The sequence below is a fragment of the Physeter macrocephalus genome, chromosome 18, assembly GCF_002837175.3.
Source record: "Physeter macrocephalus isolate SW-GA chromosome 18, ASM283717v5, whole genome shotgun sequence".
Lineage (NCBI taxonomy): Eukaryota > Metazoa > Chordata > Mammalia > Artiodactyla > Physeteridae > Physeter > Physeter macrocephalus.
The window spans coordinates 68,658,060-68,678,974 of record NC_041231.1 but is presented as its reverse complement, the minus strand read 5'-3'; the positions used below and the strand labels follow the sequence as shown (position 1 = coordinate 68,678,974).

The window sequence follows — 20,915 nt, the reverse complement described above, 5'->3', positions numbered from 1 at the left end:
GGGGCATAGAACAGGTCTTTCCCCCCACCAGGCGGCGGTGGGGGGGGCTTTTCCTTGGTTGGGGAGGGGAGGCGAGCCATGTCCATAGAGCTGCAGGAAGGGAAGCGGGCACACGAGTGGGAGGTAAGACCCAGACTACTGGCAGTAGAGCCTCTGTGGTCCAACATAGGCCTGGGGTGAAGAGTGGGAGCCGCAGGGAAGGGCTGAGAGCTGACGTTTGCAGCTCGGGAGAGGGCAGGCAGGCTGGCGGGGTGGGAGGGGATGCGAAGGAAATAGGATGGGACAGGGCCCCTCCGGGAAGGGAGGGAGGCCTGGAGAAGGGGAGATGGGCCAGCAGGAGGAGGCATGAGGGGCAGGTCTGGGCAGATGTGGAGGAGATGAGGGCGCATGGAGGAGAAGAGGAGCGGAGGGAGGTGATGGCCACTGGAGTCGGGGTTGGGGGGGAGCAGACAGGAGAGGAGAGGGCGGGGGAGGGGAGAGCCCCTCACCTGTTGAGGCCTCGAGCCATGAAGGACTGAAGGTCGATGGAGCTGGAGAGAGATGGGAAGAGGGACGAGCACAGACAGAGAGAAGGAGAGAGGCAGGTGGAAGTTGGGGATGTGTGGAAGGAGAGGCGGGGATGGTGGGATGGGTATGGCATCATGGAGGGAGAGATGCGGGCAGAGGAACGAGGAGCAGGATGGTCATCAAAACAACGAGTGGCAGCCGTGGCTCTGTGTGCCTCCCAGCCTGGAGGCTGTGGTGGGGAGGCTCTGCAGGCTGGGGTCCAGGGGCTACTGCTCTAGTGCTGAATCGGGGCAAGGTCTGAGGGGTCCTGGTGGCGGGGCTGGGGATGGTGCTGCTTTACCAATTAATACAGAGCTATCTGAATATTCTGACACCAGGTGGCTGGTCCAAGTGTACCGGCTGAACCCCAGCTCTGAGCAGGGAGAGGAACCTCCTAGGCTTACACCAGGTTGGAGCTGGCGGAATCTCAGCATGTTTTGTGGGGGTTCTACATTCCTTGCTCCCTCTGGCTTGCAGCTAACTACTGACTGGACCTGTCTCCTTACCGTTTTCTCTGAGAAAACGCTTCTCTTTCTTTTCTTTCAAGCCCTCGAGAAAAGCACATGGGGCCCAGCCGAGTGTATCCAGGACAGAAGCATAAGGGCGCCTAGGGCACAGGCCTGGGGCCCTGGGTGCTCACCTGTTGAGGTCCCGCATCACGTAGCCCTGCATCTCGGCCGAAGGGCCCCGCAGCACCACAGGCTGAGGCCGGGGCCGCTCGCTCTGACGGCTCGGCTGCCGTTGGATGTTGGGGTTCCTCAGAGCTGTGCTGATGTCGTTGAGGAGCCGGGGCAGTGGGCCCAGCTTCAGGAGGGCTTCCTGGAATGGGGAGGCTCTTACCCGGGGGCTAACAGCCCAGCTTTAAGGGGGCCTCAGAGAGTTCAGGTAGGAGTCTGAGCTGGGGAAGTGGCAATGGAAGTGGCAGTGACTTGTCTGGGAACAGGATGGGGGAAGAATCTGCACAGGGGGTGGTCTCCAGGCCACAGGAGCCTCTGGAGACCTGAGGACGGGCCAAGGGGCCTATGCTCACCTTGCTGAGCTGGGGCAGCACCTCCCAGAGCAGGGCGTGCAGCGTGGAGAGCTCTCGGCCCAGGTCAATGTAACCCTCAAAGCTACTGCTATTGGTCAGTGTGTCCAGGTTGGAGATCTCGTACAGGAACTGCTGCATGGAACCCCACTCCAGCTCCAGAAACTCGTTCATGAAGCCCAGAAAGTCCTCCTTTGAGGTAAACCTGGCCAAAGCATCCAGAAGGTACAGGTCACACCCAGAAGGCCTCCAACCCATGCCTGTCTCTAGGGACTCAGGAGACCCTTCCTGCCCACTCCAGCCCCGTCTGACACCCAGCCTGAGGCTTCCCTCACTTGGAAAAGTTGGCCAGGTTCTGGATGACCTTGGCGATGAGGGTGAGGGTTCGTGAGGTCTGCTCATCTGGGTACTCCTGCATGAGCCCAAAGAGACTGGGTGACATGATGGCCGGGCAGAGGAAGCGCAGGAAGAGCGAGGCGCTGATCAGCCGGTCTGCGATGTCCTCCCGGCCCCTCTCTGCGCAGCGCAGCCGCCAAGACGCAAACACCTCCTTCAGCTCCCTCGGAAACACGCTGAGGGGATAGGGTGGGGAGACAGAGAGAGAGAGAGAGAAAGAGAGAGACCGGGACTGAGCCCCAGAGACCCTCAGCTTCCACGGAACATGCTGAGGGGGGTGGAAGGAGGTGAGGGTGTGGAACCCTCACAGAGGTGAGAGCGACAGGGAGGGAGGGAGGGAGCGCAGGAGGAGGACAGGAGGAGGACAGGAGGCTGCTGGAGGAAGAGGGCTATGGCAGAGGGGACAGAGGTGACAGACAGGGTAGGGAGAGAGGATGGAGGGGAGAGGAGGTGAGGGGAGAGGGACACGCCGGGAGAGAGACAGGGGCAAGTGTGAGAGAGACAAGGAGAGGAGAAGAAAGACACCAGGGAGAGACAGAGATGGGAGAGAGATGGAGGGTCACTCGAGGTACAGGGAGCTCGGACCCCCCAACTCTTCTGGATTCCAGGGAAATGGGGATGGAGGTGTCCCAGGCATGATCCCCAGTCCCTGGAATGGCTCAGAGCTCACTCTCCCCACCTCCCTGGTCCTCCTCTTCAATGTCCCATTGACACCTTAAACTCTAACTGGTGTGAAGTGGAGCTCAGTATCGCCCCCCACACCTCCAACCTCCACTGGGCTCCCCCTCCTGACTCCCCAGTTCTGTCAGTGAGGCCACCGGTCTCCCAACCACCAGCCTCATGGCCTTGGGAGTCGTCCTTGCTCCCCACAGACATGCCCCCTCGTTTCCAATTAGCCAATGACTCCTGTTGATCCTTTCCGCAGAGGATCCTTACAGTAGCCCCTTTCTACTTTTCCTGCTACCATCCTGACTCAGACTATGATTTCGATGCCTGACCCATTAACAACAGTCCCCAACTAGCCTGGACTTCATTCTCCCTACTCCAGCCACCCGCCACACCCACTTCCACTTAAGAATTAACCTCCTCAATCATGATACTGCTTGGCATCCCACGACCTACCAATGAGCTCCAACTCCTTTACCTGGCAGCGGAGGCCTTCAGATTCTAACTCTCCTCGCCCTGTCCAGACACGTCTCCCATCACTCTCCACTGTGAGCCACACGCTCCACTAAACTACCTCTGCCTGCTGTCCCAGGACCTCTCACCTTCACGTGTGGGCCTGTTCCACAGCCTTCTCCCGAAACGTCTTCTCAGCCCACCATATCTATGTATCAGAACCTGACCCAGTCTTCCAAGCGCAGCCCTGGGGGCACCTCCTCCACGAAGCCTTCCCTGCTTATCTCAATCAAAGATCTGCCTTCTCTGACCTTATGTTGCATTGCGGAGGCGTGGGGAGGGGGTACCCTCACTTGGAACTTAACACATACTGTACCGTTCTGTGGCTTTCTGCGTATCTAATCTGTCCCTACTCATTCTGGTGCAGGTCCTCTGAGGGCAGGGGCCAAGCCTCATGGCTCTCTGTCTGCTCTACAGCACCAAGCACAATGCTTTGCCCATAACTGGTTCTCAGTCCTCTTTGAAGATGGACAGATGGATGAACAGATGAACACACGACTCCCCCAACCCTGGCCCCCCAACCTAGGGTTCCCAGTCTCACCAATGGGAGTTGACCACTTTGCACAGGGCCAACTCACAGCACATCCGCAGGTTGGCCTGGTGCTCTGCCAGACTGGACGCCGTGCACTTGATGGGGTCTACCTCACAGTTCTCCTCAGATTCATACAGAGCACGGATGAATTCCCCTGCGGAGGTGGGGGCACAGCGGAGGGTGGTCACACTTTCGAAGGGCAGGGACGGGCTGCCAGGGTTTGGGTAATCTCGGAATCAGGTTGGAGGGGACTCTGAGCCCAGAAGCATCAAGCTGAGGCAGGGTGGACTTGAGGTCTGGAGTAGCTACATTTAGGGCTGGGGTGGGCATCTGGCAGGTTTGGGAAGAACACCTGTGGGTGGGCCATACCGATGGCATCCTTGAGGTATTTCTGACCAATCAGTCTCATGTACTCTTCTATGGCTTTAGTGGCGAGCGTGTTCTCGCGGAATATGAGGTGCTCCCGTTCCATGAACCGGTCCACCTCGGACATGGCCATGTCTGAAAGGAAGTCCTGGGGGCCAGGAAAAGCCAAGGGTCAGCCTCTGTCCAACCCAAGCTGATGAAGACAGATGTGCCCTACCCTTACTATCCCCACGAGTGCGCACTCCCAGGTCACCTTGTCCTGAGGGCCCAGTACTCACCTTGGCCTTGCCCGTACTCTGCAGGATGTGAACCAGTGCGCTGGCGACCTCCTCCTTGCCCTTGACATTCAGGGCGGGCTCCAACACCGCACACAGCATCCGATAATGGTTGGTGACGTACTCTGCAAACTCCTTATACAGCTCCATGGGCAGGATGCTCATTGTCTGGTAACGCGCTTTCAGCCGCACAGCCGGGCAACCTCCTTTGCCCTTGCCCCCTGAGCCACCCCCTGAGCCCCCTCCCCCTCCCGAGCCCCCCATACCCCCTGAGCCCCCACTGCCTGTCGGCAGGGTCACGGGGTACCACTGCTCTGTGAAGTGGCGCCCAGCCAGGGTGGCCACAGGCACAGTCACCAGGCCGACATAGCCCGCCTTGTCCTTCTTGCGCTTTTTGTCTGAGTCACGGTACAGATGCAGCCGCAGGGCCCGGACGGCTGGCAGATTGTTGAACTCGAAGTGCTCGCCCCAGAAGACGGTGTCCCCCGAGGCTGAGCGGGGCTTGGAGGTGGTGCGTGCATACAGCATATCATCCAGGCAGAGCTCACAATAGTACCGCTTCTTGGGGGGCAGTTCCCGCGCCTCTATGATCCACAGCTTCAACACGTTGTCCACCCGGCGGCTGTTGTCCTGGCAGGGTAGGGCGGGCGCGGCAGATGAAGGGGAAGGGACAGAGAGACAGAGACACCAAAAGAGGAGAGACGGTGAAAAAGCCAGACAGTCTCCGACACCAGCAATCAAAGGGCTGAGAAGGCGTGTGCGGGATTAAACCGTGTCACCACAGAATTCATATCTTATAGTCACATTAAGTAACTATAGTCACTTAAGACGTGGTCGTACTGGACGAGGGTGGACCCTAAATCCAATGACTGGGGTCTATATGGAGAGGGAGATTTGGAGACCAGAGACACATGGAGGGGACATGACCACATGAAGAAGGAGGCAGAACGTGCACAGATGCAGCAAGAAGTCAAGGGATGCCAGAGACTGCCAGCAACCACCAGAAGTTATGAAGGGATAAGGGAGGATTCTTCCTAGAGCTTCTGAGGGAGCAAGGCCCTGCTGACACCTTGATTTTTGACTTCTGATCTCCTGAACTGTCAGAGAATAAATTTCTGTTGTGTTAAGCAGTCCAGAGAGTGGTAATTTGTTACAGCAGCCACAGGAAACTGATGCAGAGGGAGCTCATACATCAGACGACAGAATTCGTACTGAGAAAAGATTTTAAAAGCTAGAATAATAAACCCAAAATATTAAGGTGGAATTTGAACAGGAGAACTGAGGAGTTCTTCAAAGACAATCGGAAGGTAATTGCAAAAAAAATGCATAAATGCAGCAGGTGAGACTATATAGTTAGCATGAAAAGGGCCTGGAGGATGACAATTGACCAGTGAGGCTCAGGTGATGCTGCAGTGTGAAAAGAGCCTGGTGTTTGTACTCTGCATGGGGCAGATCACATCCAGCATCTTGGGTCTAGTTTTTCAGAAGGACATTGACAAACAAGGGTTCCCACAGAGGAGGCCACGAGGACTGTGAGCTCACTGGAAACTGGGAAACAGAGAACAGCTCACGGAACTGGGAGCATTTTTCCTGGGAAGAACACAAACTCATAGAATTTTTGAGCCAAAGGGACCTTAGAGATTATGTAGTTCAACCCCATTCCTACCAGTCATACAGAGAGGAAACCAAGGTCTAAAGACTCATCTACCTGACAAATCTATGTGTCCTGCAGAAACACTGCAAGCGGGGGCCGGGTGCCCACCTGTCAGGGTATTAGTGGGACATCCCTGCTTGCAGGGAAGATGCACCAGAGGACTTCCAGAGCCCCATCAGTTCCATAAGTCTATGATTTCTATGGTAGGGAAACATCATAAGGTAGAAAGAAAGGAAAAAGAAATCGGGGACTCAGAGGAAAATGGGGGTAACCTCCTCCTCGGTCCCCTTCTCCCCTACGCCCCCAGTTTCCCCTGCCGCTTGACCTTTGCCTTGCCCATGCTGTGTACCCTGTACTCCCAATACCTTGTTGGGTTTTACCGCCCGCTGTAGATTCTCGATCCATTTGTCCCTTTCGGCCGCAGAACGACAAGCAAAACATTTTGTTCCTGATGATGTTGTTACCTAGAGAGGAGTGTGGAGGTCAGTTGGGGCTCTAGAGGGGTGATGACTCCCAAGAACTGAGAGTCCACCACCCTCTCTTCCTCCCCGGCCTATCCTCCTTTCTCTCAGCCCCAGAGGCTTCTGTTTCCTTGACGTCCCCACCTCTGCCGCTTTCTCCAGGACTCTCTGCCCTCCCCCTCCGTGACCCCTGCCCTTTGGCCCTCCCCAGCCTCCTACACCCAGTACCTCAAAACAGAACTCCTGACCCAGGATGGAGCTGTGCACTGGCTTGATAATGGAATCTTCATCCAGGTTAAGCTCCAAGGCCTCGGCCGCGCTGCTAGGACTCAGCAAGGACTCGTGAGAGTGCGACTCCTTAAAGCTCTGCATCAGCCGGGCCCTGGCAGGCGGGGGTCCAGGAGGGAGAATCAGGGCCCCACTCTGCTTACACACCCAGAGGCCTGCATCGTCAACTTGGCTCTAGGATGGAGACCTGGGGAAAGGGGCTCCTAAACCCACTTCCCACATGGACACAGACACAGACAGAAAGAAACCCAGCCTGTCCCCGGGAAAGGACATGAAGGATGTGAGAGAAATGAGAACCCTTTAAGAAATCCCCTCCCCTCAGTCCACCACCTAAGGGGTTGTGAGGACTGGGGACACCTAGAAATATCTCAACCCAGAAAGGGACCATGGAAAAAAAAAAAAAGAACAGGTGGGCCTTGGACACTTCTAGGTGGAACTTCTATGTGACACCTCCCCCTCCAAAACCACAGCTTCAATATAGAGGAAAAAGGTGGGAGTAAAGAACCAGAAGTACAGGGGCTTCCCTGGTGGCACAGTGGTTAAGAATCCGCCTGCCAATGCAGGGGACACAGGTTCGAGCCCTGGTCCGGGGAGATCCCACATGCTGCGGAGCAACTAAGCCCGTGTGCCACAACTACTGAGCCTGCGCTCTAGAGCCCGTGAGCCACAACTACTGAGCCCATGTGCCACAACTACTGAGCCTGCGCTCTAGAGCCTGTGCTCCGCAACAAGAGAAGCCACCGCAATGAGAAGCCGGCACACCGCAATGAAGAGCAGCCCCCACTCTCCGCAACTAGAGAAAGCCCGCGCACTGCAACGGGGACCCAGTACAGCCAAAAATAAATAAATAAAATAAATAAATTTTAAAAAGAAAGAAGCAGAAGTTCAAAGATGTTGGTTTGGGCCTTGGCACACAGGTAGTGCCTAAAAAGCACTTAATAAATCCAACGAGCTAAGAGGACAAGTTTTAGCAGAATCGGGGGAAAGAGTGAGGGAAAATCATAAGAAATAGAAGAAGGATTTTGGGCAGAAGAGTGACAATGGAGATAAGGGACTGAAAATGGGGACTGGGGAAGAACAGATAGGGCGAGAAGGAGAAAAGGAGGAGGGAAAGGTGTGTGCAGAAAGACAGGATGGGAGAAGATGAGGAGAGGCCACTGGAGAGCTGGATGTGGCAACAGAGGTGGGGGATGGGGGGTGGGGGACGAACTTGGGAAAATCATTGCAGAAGGGCAGAGGTGAAAGGCACTGAGGGGAGTGGAGGCCAAGACCACAGGACAGTTTGCTCGCAGCCGGCTAGGGGATGAAGAGTAGAGAGCAGTAGGGAAGCGGGAGGGGGAGCTCGGGTGTGGGAGCCTCCATGGAGCTATTTATAGCAGCCCCGTCATCTTGGGCTCTGTTGCCGTCAGCACGACGCTCCCCCGGCCCCCCGCCCCCGCGGCCAGGAATACCAGGCCCTCACACCCCCCCCTCCCCAAATCCAGCTCCGGTGACATGGGAGGGGGGAGGGGAAGGTGTGACTCACCTATCCCAACCTCCCCTACCTGCCCCATCCGGGGGCGGCCAGACATGGGGGGAAAGGAAGGACAGGGTTCTCCCTGGGGCAGGGGGGAGGACTGGGTGAGGGGGAAACCCGAAGAGGGACCCCAAAGAGCAGACCACAGGAGCAAACAAGATTTCCTTCAAGCCCAGCCTCGGAGACAGTGCCCTCTGGACTTCTCTGCGGGCTTGTTCCTCAGGCTTCAGTCCATGGATTAACCCTCCAACCTCCCCTCCCCAGTCTGTTGACCTGCATACCCGTGCCACCTCCCCTTCTCTGTCACGCTCTACGCTGCACCTTCTCTCCTCCATAATACCTGTCAGCCCCACCCCACCCTGCCACCCTTCCCTCATACCCTCTACCTGGATCACACTCTCCCCTCCTACCCAGCCCACCGCCCCTTCCCTGGATTCCTTAAATGCTCCTCCCAGGCTCTGTCACTCCTTCTCTGTCCTTCTGTACAGCTCCTTCCATCCTGGGCTGGAGCCCATCCTTCCGACGGGCAGAAGAGTCCATCCCTCCTTGGCTTCACCTTCACCCCCTTTCCTGCCCCGCTGCTCACCCTCTCTGGGCACCCTGCACCCCGCCCCTCTCCTGCTGCTCCTCTGTTCTGACCCCTGCCCCACCACACCTCTCAATCAATCTGAAGCCGCCAAGCTCTACATTCTGAGAACCCCCACCCCTCCAACCTCACTCTGGAGGCCCCTACACTGCATCCAACTCATCCCACCCCGCTCTAGCCCGCCACTCCAGGCCCTGTACCGGTCATGGTCAGCACTTCGGAAGCGAGGCAGGATCTGGCGAAAGCTGCTGGTCCGGTCAAGTTTGGGTTGTGACTTCGTACGTTTGATGGAGCTTTTTAGCCTCCGGCTCAGGAAGCCTTGCTGGGTGGGGGAGAAATGGGGATAGGTGTGGTTTGGGGTAGGGTCAGTTCTACCTCCTCACCGCTCAGCTGGTAGAGTCCCTGGATGAAGGTGGGATGGGGGGAAAAGGGAAATCTCTAGAGGCGAGGAAAGAGGGATAGGAGCCCTGCTACCAGTTTGTCTTCCTGTGCTCTCACGGATGCGAGTGTACACACAAACACACACACACACACACACACAACCCAGCCTGGAAAAGGTGGGAGGGCTGGTCTGAGAAGCAGGGGGGCAGAGCCAAGAAGGGGGAAACCAAAGAGGTGGGGGCACACACACACATATTCTCTTTCTCTCTCTCCCCTCCTTCCCCCTTTCTCATAATCCTCAGGCTCCAGCTGGGGCTGGAGGGGAGGGGACCCAGCTGAGCCACATCTGGCAGGAGCGCCTTCACTCACCGAGGGCCGAAAGGGTGCAGCGGGGGCGGCCTCCATGCTGTACTGCTTCCCCCCTGGGACGCTCTTCCTCCTCGAGCGACCCAAATGGTATTCTGGAGGGGAGAAAAGGGCCGGAAGGGAAGTTGGGGAGGGGGTCGCCATTAGCCCAGGTTTCCACCCCTGGCCCCAGCACACTCACCCACCTCCCTCTGCCCCTTAGCTCCAGCCTCACCTACCCCCCGGAAAGCAGCAGGAAGAGCAGCGGCGGCTGAGAAGCTGGCGGCGGGAAGGAGGGGGCAAGGAACCCGAGCCGGAGCCCCCGGAGGGGGACGGGGTGGGAGGCCTTAGGCCCATGACTGGGGCTGGGCCTGGCAGTCAGCAAAGGGGCATGGCTGAGAGGGTCAGTAAAACTCCAGGAATAAAGGACACCGAAGATCCACAGAACCTAGGTCCTTGGTGCCCACCCCCCCAGGAAGGGGCGAGCTGGTGGGGGAAGTCGGGTTAAAGGTCATTGACCAGAGGCAGGCCTTCCTCCTCCCTCAGCTGGGCACATCTTCCACCTGGCCCCCACTCCTGGAACCCCTGTCTGTCTGGAGGGCCAGAGCTACCTCTCATGACCCCCTCCCTGGAGTGGAGGGGGAAGTCTTGGAAGGGACCTGTGAGGAGTGGAAGCGGAAAAAGCCTGGGGACAGAAAATTCAAGGAAGGGGTGGGGGGGAGGGGAGAAGGGGCTGGTCCCACGTGCACTGCAGTGGCAGGGACTCAGAAGTGAAGGGGGGAAGGGGAAAAGAGAAGAATGCAGGGGAATGGGCAGGGAGTGGGGAAAATGGCCAGTGGGGACTCGGGGGACTCCCAAGTGAGGGCAGGGAGAGGAGGAGGAGGGGAGATGAATGCCGATGAAGCTCAGACTGCTCAGAGTCAAGAAGGGTGGCAGCTGGGAGGAGGAAAGCTAAGGGTCTGCTGCCAGGGAATTTAGAGGGGCCAAGTGGCTAGAGGAGAATGAAAGTGGGGGGATGCCAAGCTCGGGCTCCAGCTCCAGAATGGCTGCCCAGGCCTGGGCTCCCCCCTCAGCCCCACAGTCACCACTGCAGCCAATGGGGGGGCAGGTGCTGCATCAGGGGCGGGGCTACCATCTCCATGGCAACAAGAAGCTACATGCTGGAGGGGGGGTGGACCGGAAGAGCTGCCTGTTAACCCTCTAGTTTCCAAAACAAGGGAGGGCCACAGCTACATGTTCACTGTCGGCTTCCTGAATTGCAAATCGCCTGCAAATTGCTCTAGAATCAGTCTCCAGCTTCCCTAGGCCTCTAAAACCTGGGTGTTAGGAGATGTGCACACAAAAATGTGGCTCCCATGACACAGGAACCCTTGTCAGTCTCTCAGGAACACATGTGTAAAGCACAAAAACATACACCGAGCTGTGGGGGGTACATGCACATAAGACCCATGATACAAAAAATAAAAAGGGATCTAGGTGCTTATGAGACATACAGGCAACTGTGAGAATAGGGGGTGCCACGGGTCCACATTCTGAGACCCTGGGGCCCATATACCCCACAGGATACATGCTTAGACATATGTGAGCACTGAAACAGGGGAGTACATACTTGGACCCAGACACTCACACGAGAGCTGCTAGTGTGGATGTGGGGCCCGAGTCCCTCGGGCAGTCATGTGGGCAGCACGTTACAGAAGGGGACATTTAACCCAGAGACACACACAGGGCCCCCACACAGGGGAAACCACTTTAACCTCTAAAACACATGTTTGAGTATACCATGATCCTGACCACATCAAGGTATCCCCGTATCCCCAAAGCACAAACATCCTTCATTCACATGAGAAGTACAACCACAACCACTGTCTCAGGACAACCCCTTCTTCTCCCCCAGCCCTTCCCAGACTCCAACACATGAATCCGTGGTTGCTACCAGAATACAAACAGACCAAGGAGCAAACGTGTTAATTACCCTTCTGTAACACACTCAACCATGCATCTAAGGGTTTAGAATATCTCCTTCCTAGTCTTTGCCTTTCTCAGGTCTAGCTGCCTGTCTCATACCATGGAATGTAGCTCAGCCACTATTTTCATTTGCAAGCTCCTGTAATAAAGGCATAAACTCTAACTTCAAATCCACTAAAATTACATTTTGGAACTAAAGAATTAACAGAAGAAGAACGGATTTGCTAATTGGTTTGCTTGGTTCTTGAAGTAACACAACCCTATACATACAACCAAGCACTAAGATCCAAGTACTCACACATAAGTCAGAAGTACATGGAGGCCACATACACATACATTTACAAAGACCCTCACTGCCACAGTGAAAAAAAGAGCAGAAACACAGAGGGAAAAGGGGTGGAGTGACAGAATCACAGGACATCCTGTTATTAGTGCTGCATGCAGTGACATGTGCAGAAAACAGGCACACACCCATGTCCACACACAGAGCAAACCTGATAAGCATACACCACGATCCTGGGTCTCCATGTCCCATCCCTGCACCATGTATATACGCATGCACACGCATAACAGCCACCTACACAGACCCGTAACACAGGCATTGTGCACACACCCACACATGTACACACCCTGTATACACACAATTGCACACACACACACACACACACACACACAGTGAGGGCTTAGACTCCCGCCTCTCCAACCTCTCTAATCTTGCCATCACCCACAGAATCTCCCCCTGCCCTCCAATCCCCCAAATGCCTAACCTTCCCTTTGGCCTTTCTTCCCTGTCACACCCAGATGGCAGCTCTCAAGGGGAGCCACAAAGGGAGGCTGCCAAAGCAGGTGGAGGAACAGAGTTGGACAGAGAGCAGAGAACTGAGGGGCAAACTCTGTGCTGGGAACAGGAACATCTAACAGCAGTTCCTGCTGTGCCAGGCCTCACTGTAAGCCAGCCTCTATGATGGCCTTCCCTGATCCAACCAAGCCTGATCCTACACGGCCTACACAAATCCCAACCCCGTCTTGCCCTTTCTCCTCTGAAATCACTTTACCGAAGGCCTGACTCTCTGCCCCACAAGCTGTCTCCCCAGCTTCCAGGGCCCTTCTCCGCTGTCTCCAACCAGTTCCCCATCTTAAAACCTCTTCTCCTCTCTCTTCTAAATCTGATTCCACTATCTCCCACCTTCCCAGCTATTCTCCAGCTATTCTCTCTCCCAGGCTCTCTCTCCTCTGCAAGCCTCTCTCATTCCTCCTCTCCCCCCAACTCCCCACTTTTCCTCTTTACCCCGCTCTTTCCCTTTTCAGCTTTTCTGTCCCCACTCCCTAACTGAGCAGGGGCTCACACCTGCTAGCCCAAAGGTGTTTCATACATGGTAGGATTCCAAGGAACACGCTCACACACTTACTCTCTCCCCCCACTTGCACACCACCCACATCCAGACACGCCCTGGACACCCATGCTGGGATTGACACAGATACCCAGGCCAATGATGGAACACACATGCAAAGACACACACTTGCCACCAGGGACACAGAAAATCCTTCTCATGCAGCCACACATCCCCACACACAGGAGGCTGACAGGAGGTGAGCCCCAGCAAGGAACATGCATTCTCAGGGTCAGAGGTGACAGGTACCAGTATGGCCAAAAGCTGCCCCACAAGCCAGTGGTCAGCCCAGCAGCCCCCTAGGCAGGAAGCCGGCAGAGGCAGGATACGACAGGACAGACTTGAAAACTGCTGGCTGCACATGTGTGCACGAGGAACTGGGCCCCCGTGTGCACATGGCACCGACACACAGGGGACACGAGCCTGGACAGCGACACACACGCGGACACCCGGGCTGCCACCTCCACCGAGGGTCTCCAAGACCACCCCACACCGGCCGCCCCCGCGCGCTCGAGACCCTGGCCCCACGAGGCCTGTCCCCGACCCCCCGACCTCCGCTGTCCCCCTCCAGTTACCATAACTCCCCCCACTCGGAAGATGCAGCGAGAACATGCGGAGGGAGCAGCTGCCGCCGCCGCCGCCGCCGCGGACTCCCCAGCCTCCCCACCCCCCTCCCGGCGCCCACGCACACACGCGCCCCCGCCCCCAAGAGCGCGGCGCCCCCCCACGCGCGCGTTCCTCGTCCGCCCGGCCCCGCCCTTACCTCGCACCGCCCCCCGGGGGGGGTCGGAGGGGGGGTGTCCCCGGTGGAGGAGGGGCCCCGCCCCTGCGCGGGGGAGGGGCGGGGTGCAGCGGGAGAGGGGGCGGCGCGGCCCGGCTCGCGCCGCCCGGCGCGGTGGGGGCGGCGGCGGGGCCCGGGACGGCCGGGACGGCCGAGCGGTGACGGCCGCGGGAACGGCTCCCTCCGCCGCCGCTCCCGCCGCTGCCGCCGTTGCCCGGGCCCCGCCGCCGTTGCTAGGCGACCGCTGCTGCCGTGGCCGCCTCTGTCACGAGCCCCGTCGCCCGGAGACAGCGCGAGAGAGACGCGGGAGGGGGACGAGGGGACCCCCAAAACCAACCGGGCCTCCCACCATCCTCCTGAGCAGGACCCCCCATCAAAACCTCGGAGGGAACGAGGGGCGGCGGCTCCACCCAGCAGAGGAGGAGCCCTGGATGCCAATGCCCCTCAAAGGTCCGGCGACCTCTCCTGGGCTGAGAGTCCACAGCCTCTGCACAGACCTTCTCAGACCCAGGTCCCCAGGGCCCCGAAGACTCCTATGTTCCCTGCAGCACATCCTCCATGCCCTTTACACATTCCACGTCCACCTGAGAACCTCAAACGTTCACCAGCTATCAACTCTTTCGCTAAACCCTCCCCCTAAATATATATACCCCTGGACCCCCTCCCAACCCCTATTGAACCTCCAACACAAACACCTCCACATACCATCCTCCAACTCGAAACACACATGGGTGCCCTCCCCCTAAACACACAGGAGACCCACACCAGAGACCCCAGACCCTGAGGACTGAGGGTAAGGAGGGGAATATGTGGACTGAGACGCCAACCACCGGATATATGATAAACATGCTCCACAAGCATGTGACCATTCTGGCCTCGACACACAGGTATGCACACATGTACACAAACCTTTCCCAGACATGGACATGACTTGACTCCCTCTCTCTCTCTCACACACACACAGATGTGACAGACATCACACACATTCTCTGTACACACTCCACCACCACCACCTGGCTTTGCCTCACAGAGATGTGCTACCCACACACCCCCATGGTCAGAAGTTTCCATGACAATGACACACACCCCTGGCCACCCATCCACCCAGGGTCCCAGAGCTGGCCCCCAAGGGCAGTAAGGCCTGGGCCTATGAGAAGAGGGCTGAAGGGAGCCAAGGGATGGAGACAGGCCACTGGTTCTCTCCAAGGAAGAGAAACTGGAAGCCTGGATCCCTGAGGGGAGGGGTAGCTGGTGGAAGAAAGGGGTCACAAGGGGTTGAGGGGATGAAGGACCTGGACCCTTGGTCCTGGAAGGGGAACAGAGTGGTAGGGGGCAGTGACAAGGGGGTTTCCTGGGGGCTGAGGGCGTCTCTCTGCACCTTGGCTGCAGATCTCTGTTCTCTGCCTTCATCTCCCCTCACTGTTCCCATGGAAACCTTTTAAGCGAACTTCTCAGGAAGACAAAAATCTTTTTTTAAATGACTAAAGAGGGGGGTGGAGGGGGGGTAGAAAGAGGGAGGGAGGGGAAGAGACAGATGGAGAGAGGGAGAGTTGGAGAGACAGACTGAGCACATAGCTCCACAGACAGGCAGAAAGATGAGATGGGGGTCTGACGGAGATCCACCGGGAGCAGAGGGGAGAGGCAGAGGAATCAAGAGGGATAGAGAAAATAAAGAAATCGGGGAGGAAAGAGAAAGAAGGTGATAGAATTGCAGAAAACAGAACAGCTGATGAGAAGAGGGGAAAAGGGGAAAGAAAACAGGGAGGGTCCACAGGCCATAAGGTCTGGAAGAAGGATCAGGAGCGTGGGGGTGGGGCTGAGGTCTGGGGGCAGGGCAGGAACTAGGTCATTCTTTCCAAGATCCCAGACCTGGGGCTGGGAGGGGCAGGGGCAACTACACTCGGACAGGAAGCTAAAGATCTAAGGAGACTATTTTTGCAAGCACCGGGGAAAGAGTCAAACTTCGCTGCTGGAGAGGAAAAAGGGAGCGAAACAGCAAGGACCGCTGGGGCCTCTCACCCACAGCCTCCGTCCCGCTCAGATCCCAGAGGAGGGGCGCCTGCTCCGCCCAGGTTCCCACTCGCAGAATTCGAGACTTTGTCTCCGCCTCCTCCCGGCCCCTGAGAGCTCCCTCGGTTCCCGGACTCCCCCTCCCATGCAACGCTGTCCACCTTCAGCCCTCTCCCCGCGACTGTCCGGGGCACGAGAGCCTGCTCGAGCCTGCTCGGCCGCCGTACCATGCTCGCCGTGGGGCCGCCCCTCCACCGGCACGGAGACTGTGCGTCTCAGCAGTTTGTTGCGACTGGACTCGCTCCTCCGGTCCCGGATCAGAAGGGGGTGTATCTAGGGGATGCGGGGGGGGAGGTGTGTGTGTCAGACCTCGCTGGCCCAGGCCGTCCCTCCTCTTTCCCTCCCCCACCAAGGAAGGATGAGCCTGCCTTTCCACCAGGCCTGACCACCTTCTGCCCCCGCCCCTCTATACTCTTTAAGTGTCTCGGGGTGAGTGGATTTCTCGATTTCTCGTTCCCTTCTCCCTCCGAGTCTGTCTCCCTCATTCCCTCCTGTCCCACCCTCCTCTTTTCTTCCACCATTTCTTTTGAAACACCCTCCAGGGAATTCCCGCAACCCCTCTGGCCTTCGCTGCTCCCTGAATCCACTTTCCCCTTGACCTTCAGTTCCTCCATTCTCCCTGTTTTCCTCCCAACCTCCCACCTCCCTCACCCCCTTCCCTCCCTCCGTGGCTGTCACGGGGGTAGCAGAAGCTGCATTTATAATCAGGATCCACAGCTTGTCTCCCTCCCACGGCCAGGCTTGCGGCCAGAATGGGACCCAACCTCCCCACCCCCACAGAGGGCTTGGTCACCTCCCCCCACCCTTCATCTCCTTCCATCGCCCCTCTCACTTCCCTTTAGCCATCACCTCTCCCTAAGTCTCATCCCCAACTCGCCCTTGCCACCTCCTTCCTAACCTCCCCCTCTCCACCCCTCCAAGAACCACCCACCCCACTAGTCCCCAACCCGGGCTCCACAACTCAGTCAATTCCAGCTCCCAGTGGCCCTACACTCTGTCATTTCCCACTCCCTCCCTCCGCACCCTTCCTATTTCAGTCTCTGGCCACTGGTCCCCTGGACCTGTCTGTCCCCATCTCTGTCATGCCTTCATCCCCCCACCCACTGTCCTCCCTCTTCATCCTCACACAGTCTCCAGTTTCCCCAGTTCATCCTACAGACCTCAAACCCTTGGTCAAGACCGGTGACCACTAGTGAATCACTCAAATGCCCCCCAGTGCCTAAAACTTGACTCCCCAAACCACCTCTCCCTTGAGTCACCGTATCTTCCCCTGGACACTTGGACTTGATTCTGTGCCTTGGAAGCTCTCTACCCAGCCATCTCTCCACACTCACTTGCCCCCCAGATCCCTTGAAACCCTGGTTAACCTCAACTCCAGTTCTAACCCTGCCTCGCTACACCCTCCCTGACAGCTTTTGGGGCGCATCTCTCACCACCCCTCTGCAGGCTGCCCTATCACTCTCTAAGGCTGGTCCCCAAATCACCCCCACTCCCAATCACACCTCTGGGCATCCACCCTTCATATTCACATCTTGTTTCCTCTGACGGACCCTCCACTGCTGACCCAGCTCCAAAATCAGAACCCACACTCTAATCACCCTGCATGGCCGCCACCTCCCACAAGGATGCTGTTCATTTCACATCTTTCACTCTGGCTAGTCCCTGCCCCTATCCCACTCTTACTCCTTTAGACAACTTCCCATACTCCCAGTTCCCCTCACCCCCAGGCATCTCTTCCCTTATATTCCTTCCCCATGTCCCTAGCGAAAGCCCTCCCAGTGTCTATCTAAACCCTGATCTCAGCCTTCCCCATCTTCACCGCCAACCACACCCAGACCTACTGACCTCTGTCATCTCTCCTGGTACCCTGCAGTCCCTTCCCAGTTCCCCACTCAGAGACCCCACTCTCTTGAATCCTGTACTCTGCCCCACACCAGGGAAAGGACGGGGAGTGGTCAATGATGGGGCTTACTGAGTGGGGGGAGAGGAGGGGGTCCCGAGGATTGCTTTGGAGACAATCCCTCCAAAGTGATCCCCATGTCTTTACCTCTCCTCCAAGCCCCTTAGTTTTCCTTTCCTAGCCTAACCTATCCCACAATATGAGCAGGGTGAAAACAGGAGGCACCCACAAATCTTTAGAACCATATCTCCTCCCCATCACTGTACATGGCCCTCAAAGACCCCCTGGCCAAGGGGAGAGAACACCTGCCCCTTCTGACATCCCAACCCCAATCTCAGTGGCCACCCTCCTCCCACCACTTGCCAGTGTTTCTCTCTTTGCCTTCTTTGTGTCTCGCGTCCCTTCGCTAATGAGGATTCTCCCCATCCTTCTCTCCACATTTTCCCACACTACCCAGAGGTCTTTTCCCAGCCTTCCCACCCTGCTCACCTCGTCCTCATCCAGCATGAGAAGCTGGTTCCCCGAGATGATGCAGAACCGAGGGTTCCAACCAGGACGATCATATGGGGAATGAACGTATTGGGTTCGGTGCATAGGGGGTCCCCGTACATCTAGGGGGCAGAGACACACAGAAACGGTAAGGGAGGCTCTATGTATTTGGGAGACAGAGGTGTCTAAAATGGCAAGAGAGTCCATAAAGGGGCAGAAGGGGAACCCACCCGCCTTGAGGAGATCACAGATGGGGGTGAGGCCCCTGGTAACTTTACAGGAAAAGAAGATAAGCTTCTCTATCTGGGGAAAAAGAGGTGAGGGGAATCACATCACAGGGGGCTCTGGAGACTTGGCAGAAGAAATACAGAGGAGTGGTTCAGAGAGTGGAATTATATCATGACAGAGAAGGTACAAGTCTGGAGGCAGAGAAAGGTGAAGGAGCTCTCCAACCACTTCAGAAAAATAAAAAGGTGGTTGGTGCAGCAAAACTGGCAGAAGAAAAACACAGGGAGGTTGGTGGCAAGTGTCTGGGAAGAGGGAGGGCATCCAGATAGCTGCAGAAGACAAGGATTTGGACGTGGCACCACCCATCTGCAAGAGAGTAAGAGGAAGACTACAGAGCTGTGGGAAAGAAGGATGGGGATGTAGGGACATTTGGGTCATGAAACTCTGAGAGCTAAACATCTGGAAAAGAGAGGGAGTGAGGGAACTTACCTGTTCCCAGAGTCAGTCATGAGAGGGCCTCCCCTCCTGCCGCTCCTCCCCTAGCCCAACCCTGCTCATCCTTTGGGGAAAGATCTGGTTCTGCTAGTGGTCGGGGGTGGGGGGTGGGGGTGGGGTGTGTGTGGGAGGATGGGTCTTGTAGGCATCTGGCAGTGGAGGGGATGGGGAGTGAGGTAGGAAATATACTGTTTGAATGAATACTGAATTGATGTCTTCCCCTACTCCATGCCCGGAGGTCTGAGGTCGTCGAAGATTCAATACTGTCCCCCTACGCTACCCCTCCCCCCACCCTGCGTCTCCACAGACAGGATGGGAGCCAACTCTATAAGTTAGGAACCTCCCCAAGGCTCGGTAAGGAGCTTGAGGAAGAAAGAGGGGAGGGAAGAATGGAAGAGCCAGGCATGTGACATAGAGCGGGTCTCCCAAGACTAAAGCTGGGGTTGGGGACAAAACTTCTAAAAAAGAAGAACAGTAGACTAAGGGTCACCCCTGCTCAGAGACACCCCCCCCAGGGTCCCCCTTCCCCAACTTTGCTGTTTTTCTTCCCATGCCCCCATCCCTGCAAACTGCTTCCCCTTTAAACCCCAATGCCACACACCATCATAGGGATGTAGGGGACAGGCCCTATAGAAGACAGAAATCAAATTGGTGACATCAAAGTGATAGAAAATAAGCTTAAGGAATCAGAGTCAGAGTTTAGAGGAAGAAAAATGCTGTTACCATTACAGGATAATTAATCATGGGTATATTGCAGGAAAAGAACTGGTCTTTGAACTTCATTCCAACTGAAAGCTCTGAATAGGAGTTTTGAAACATCTAACCCCTTTCTGTCTTAAACATGTTTCAAATTTACCCAATCTGCAGGTCAGAGTCAGAGATGAACCCCCAGAATACAGGTATCTAGAAACCCCAATACTTTGAAACTCTCACTATCTCAATGCCACCTCAGAGATTCTAACCAATACCCTCTAGATACAGAGATTACCAAAACCCAGGCTCTGGGACTGCAGATACTGCAGGAAGCATGCCCATTGCAATCAGACCCTGAGGACCCCCAGAGGAGACATCTGTTGATACATATCATCATTATGGGAGGGACTGGTTCAGGCTGCAGCTACAGGGAGGCAGGTTAGACTTCAGGGGACACCTTCCGGGAGCGGGGAAGGACATGGGGAACTTAGCTTAGGAGCAACTCTGGAAATACACACACACAAATATTGTCTGGACTTAAGTAAGGATGATTCTGGGAAGCAGATGCAAGAGACAGAGAAACACAGTTGAGAAAGGGGAAAGATTTACTAGGATGAGCAATTCCACAGAGCTCAGATGGGGATCTCTTGTAGGTCCTGTTCCAACCACCAAAACCTGTGTCTTTGCTCCCCAAATCTCCAACACCCCAGGAAGTAGAGGGGCCAAGAATAGAGGAATGGGTGATAAGAGCTGGGGTCTTAGGGGAAAGTGAGTAGGCACAGACTAGTGGTGATAAGATGGGGAATGGGGTGGGGAAGAGAGGATGGGGTAGAGAAGAAATAACAGGGATGGATCTAAGAGAAAAGGAGACAGGAATGACGGTAAATCTTTAGGGACAAGGGAATATACCAGAAGGTCCCAAATGGACATGGGGCAGAGGAAATGAGGTGGACCTCATAGGAGTACTAGGACAAGGGGGTCAAGAAGGAGGGGGCAAAGAGGTGGTAGAGATATAAGGGAGCTACCAGATAGAAGTGAGGGAGAAAGAGAATGGACACCAGAGAAGGGACTGATATAGGGGAAGGACAGAAGGGGGACTCATATAAGGAACGGACACCATATGGGGGGAAAGATATAGGTGATGGACACCAGAGGAGGGAGGGGGAATGGAAATAAGGATTGGAGGTGGGGGAGGGGGGTAAAAGTGGTGAAGTGAAGGAAGTGGATAAGACCCCAGGGATTACATTTCAATGGTCAAGGGCCTTGATGAGGGTCAGAGTGTGGGGCAGGGTCCTAACCCGCCCCCTATTCCCATCACTCAGTCTTACTTGTATTGCCCCCCCCCACAACA

The 20,915-nt window shown here is 56.3% G+C and overlaps 1 protein-coding gene across 2 annotated transcripts in view; it reads right to left on the bottom strand.

Annotated features, from left to right (window-relative positions):
* SYNGAP1 (synaptic Ras GTPase activating protein 1) overlaps positions 1–20,915 on the bottom strand; it is a 30,626-nt gene that overhangs the window by 8,982 nt on the left and 729 nt on the right. The window contains exons 2-14 of one of the 2 annotated variants that reach the window (XM_055079840.1): positions 18,149–18,270; positions 15,927–16,032; positions 9,577–9,668; positions 9,027–9,148; positions 6,665–6,818; positions 6,341–6,439; positions 4,325–4,951; positions 4,050–4,194; positions 3,690–3,834; positions 1,909–2,145; positions 1,577–1,778; positions 1,187–1,365; positions 489–530 (exon numbers count right to left, since the gene is read on the bottom strand). In XM_055079840.1, coding sequence (XP_054935815.1) covers positions 489–530; positions 1,187–1,365; positions 1,577–1,778; positions 1,909–2,145; positions 3,690–3,834; positions 4,050–4,194; positions 4,325–4,951; positions 6,341–6,439; positions 6,665–6,818; positions 9,027–9,148; positions 9,577–9,668; positions 15,927–16,032; positions 18,149–18,270 — 2,272 coding nt within the window. The remainder of the gene's footprint in view (positions 1–488; positions 531–1,186; positions 1,366–1,576; positions 1,779–1,908; positions 2,146–3,689; positions 3,835–4,049; positions 4,195–4,324; positions 4,952–6,340; positions 6,440–6,664; positions 6,819–9,026; positions 9,149–9,576; positions 9,669–15,926; positions 16,033–18,148; positions 18,271–20,915) is intronic. The other variant, XM_055079841.1, reaches the window with a different exon arrangement.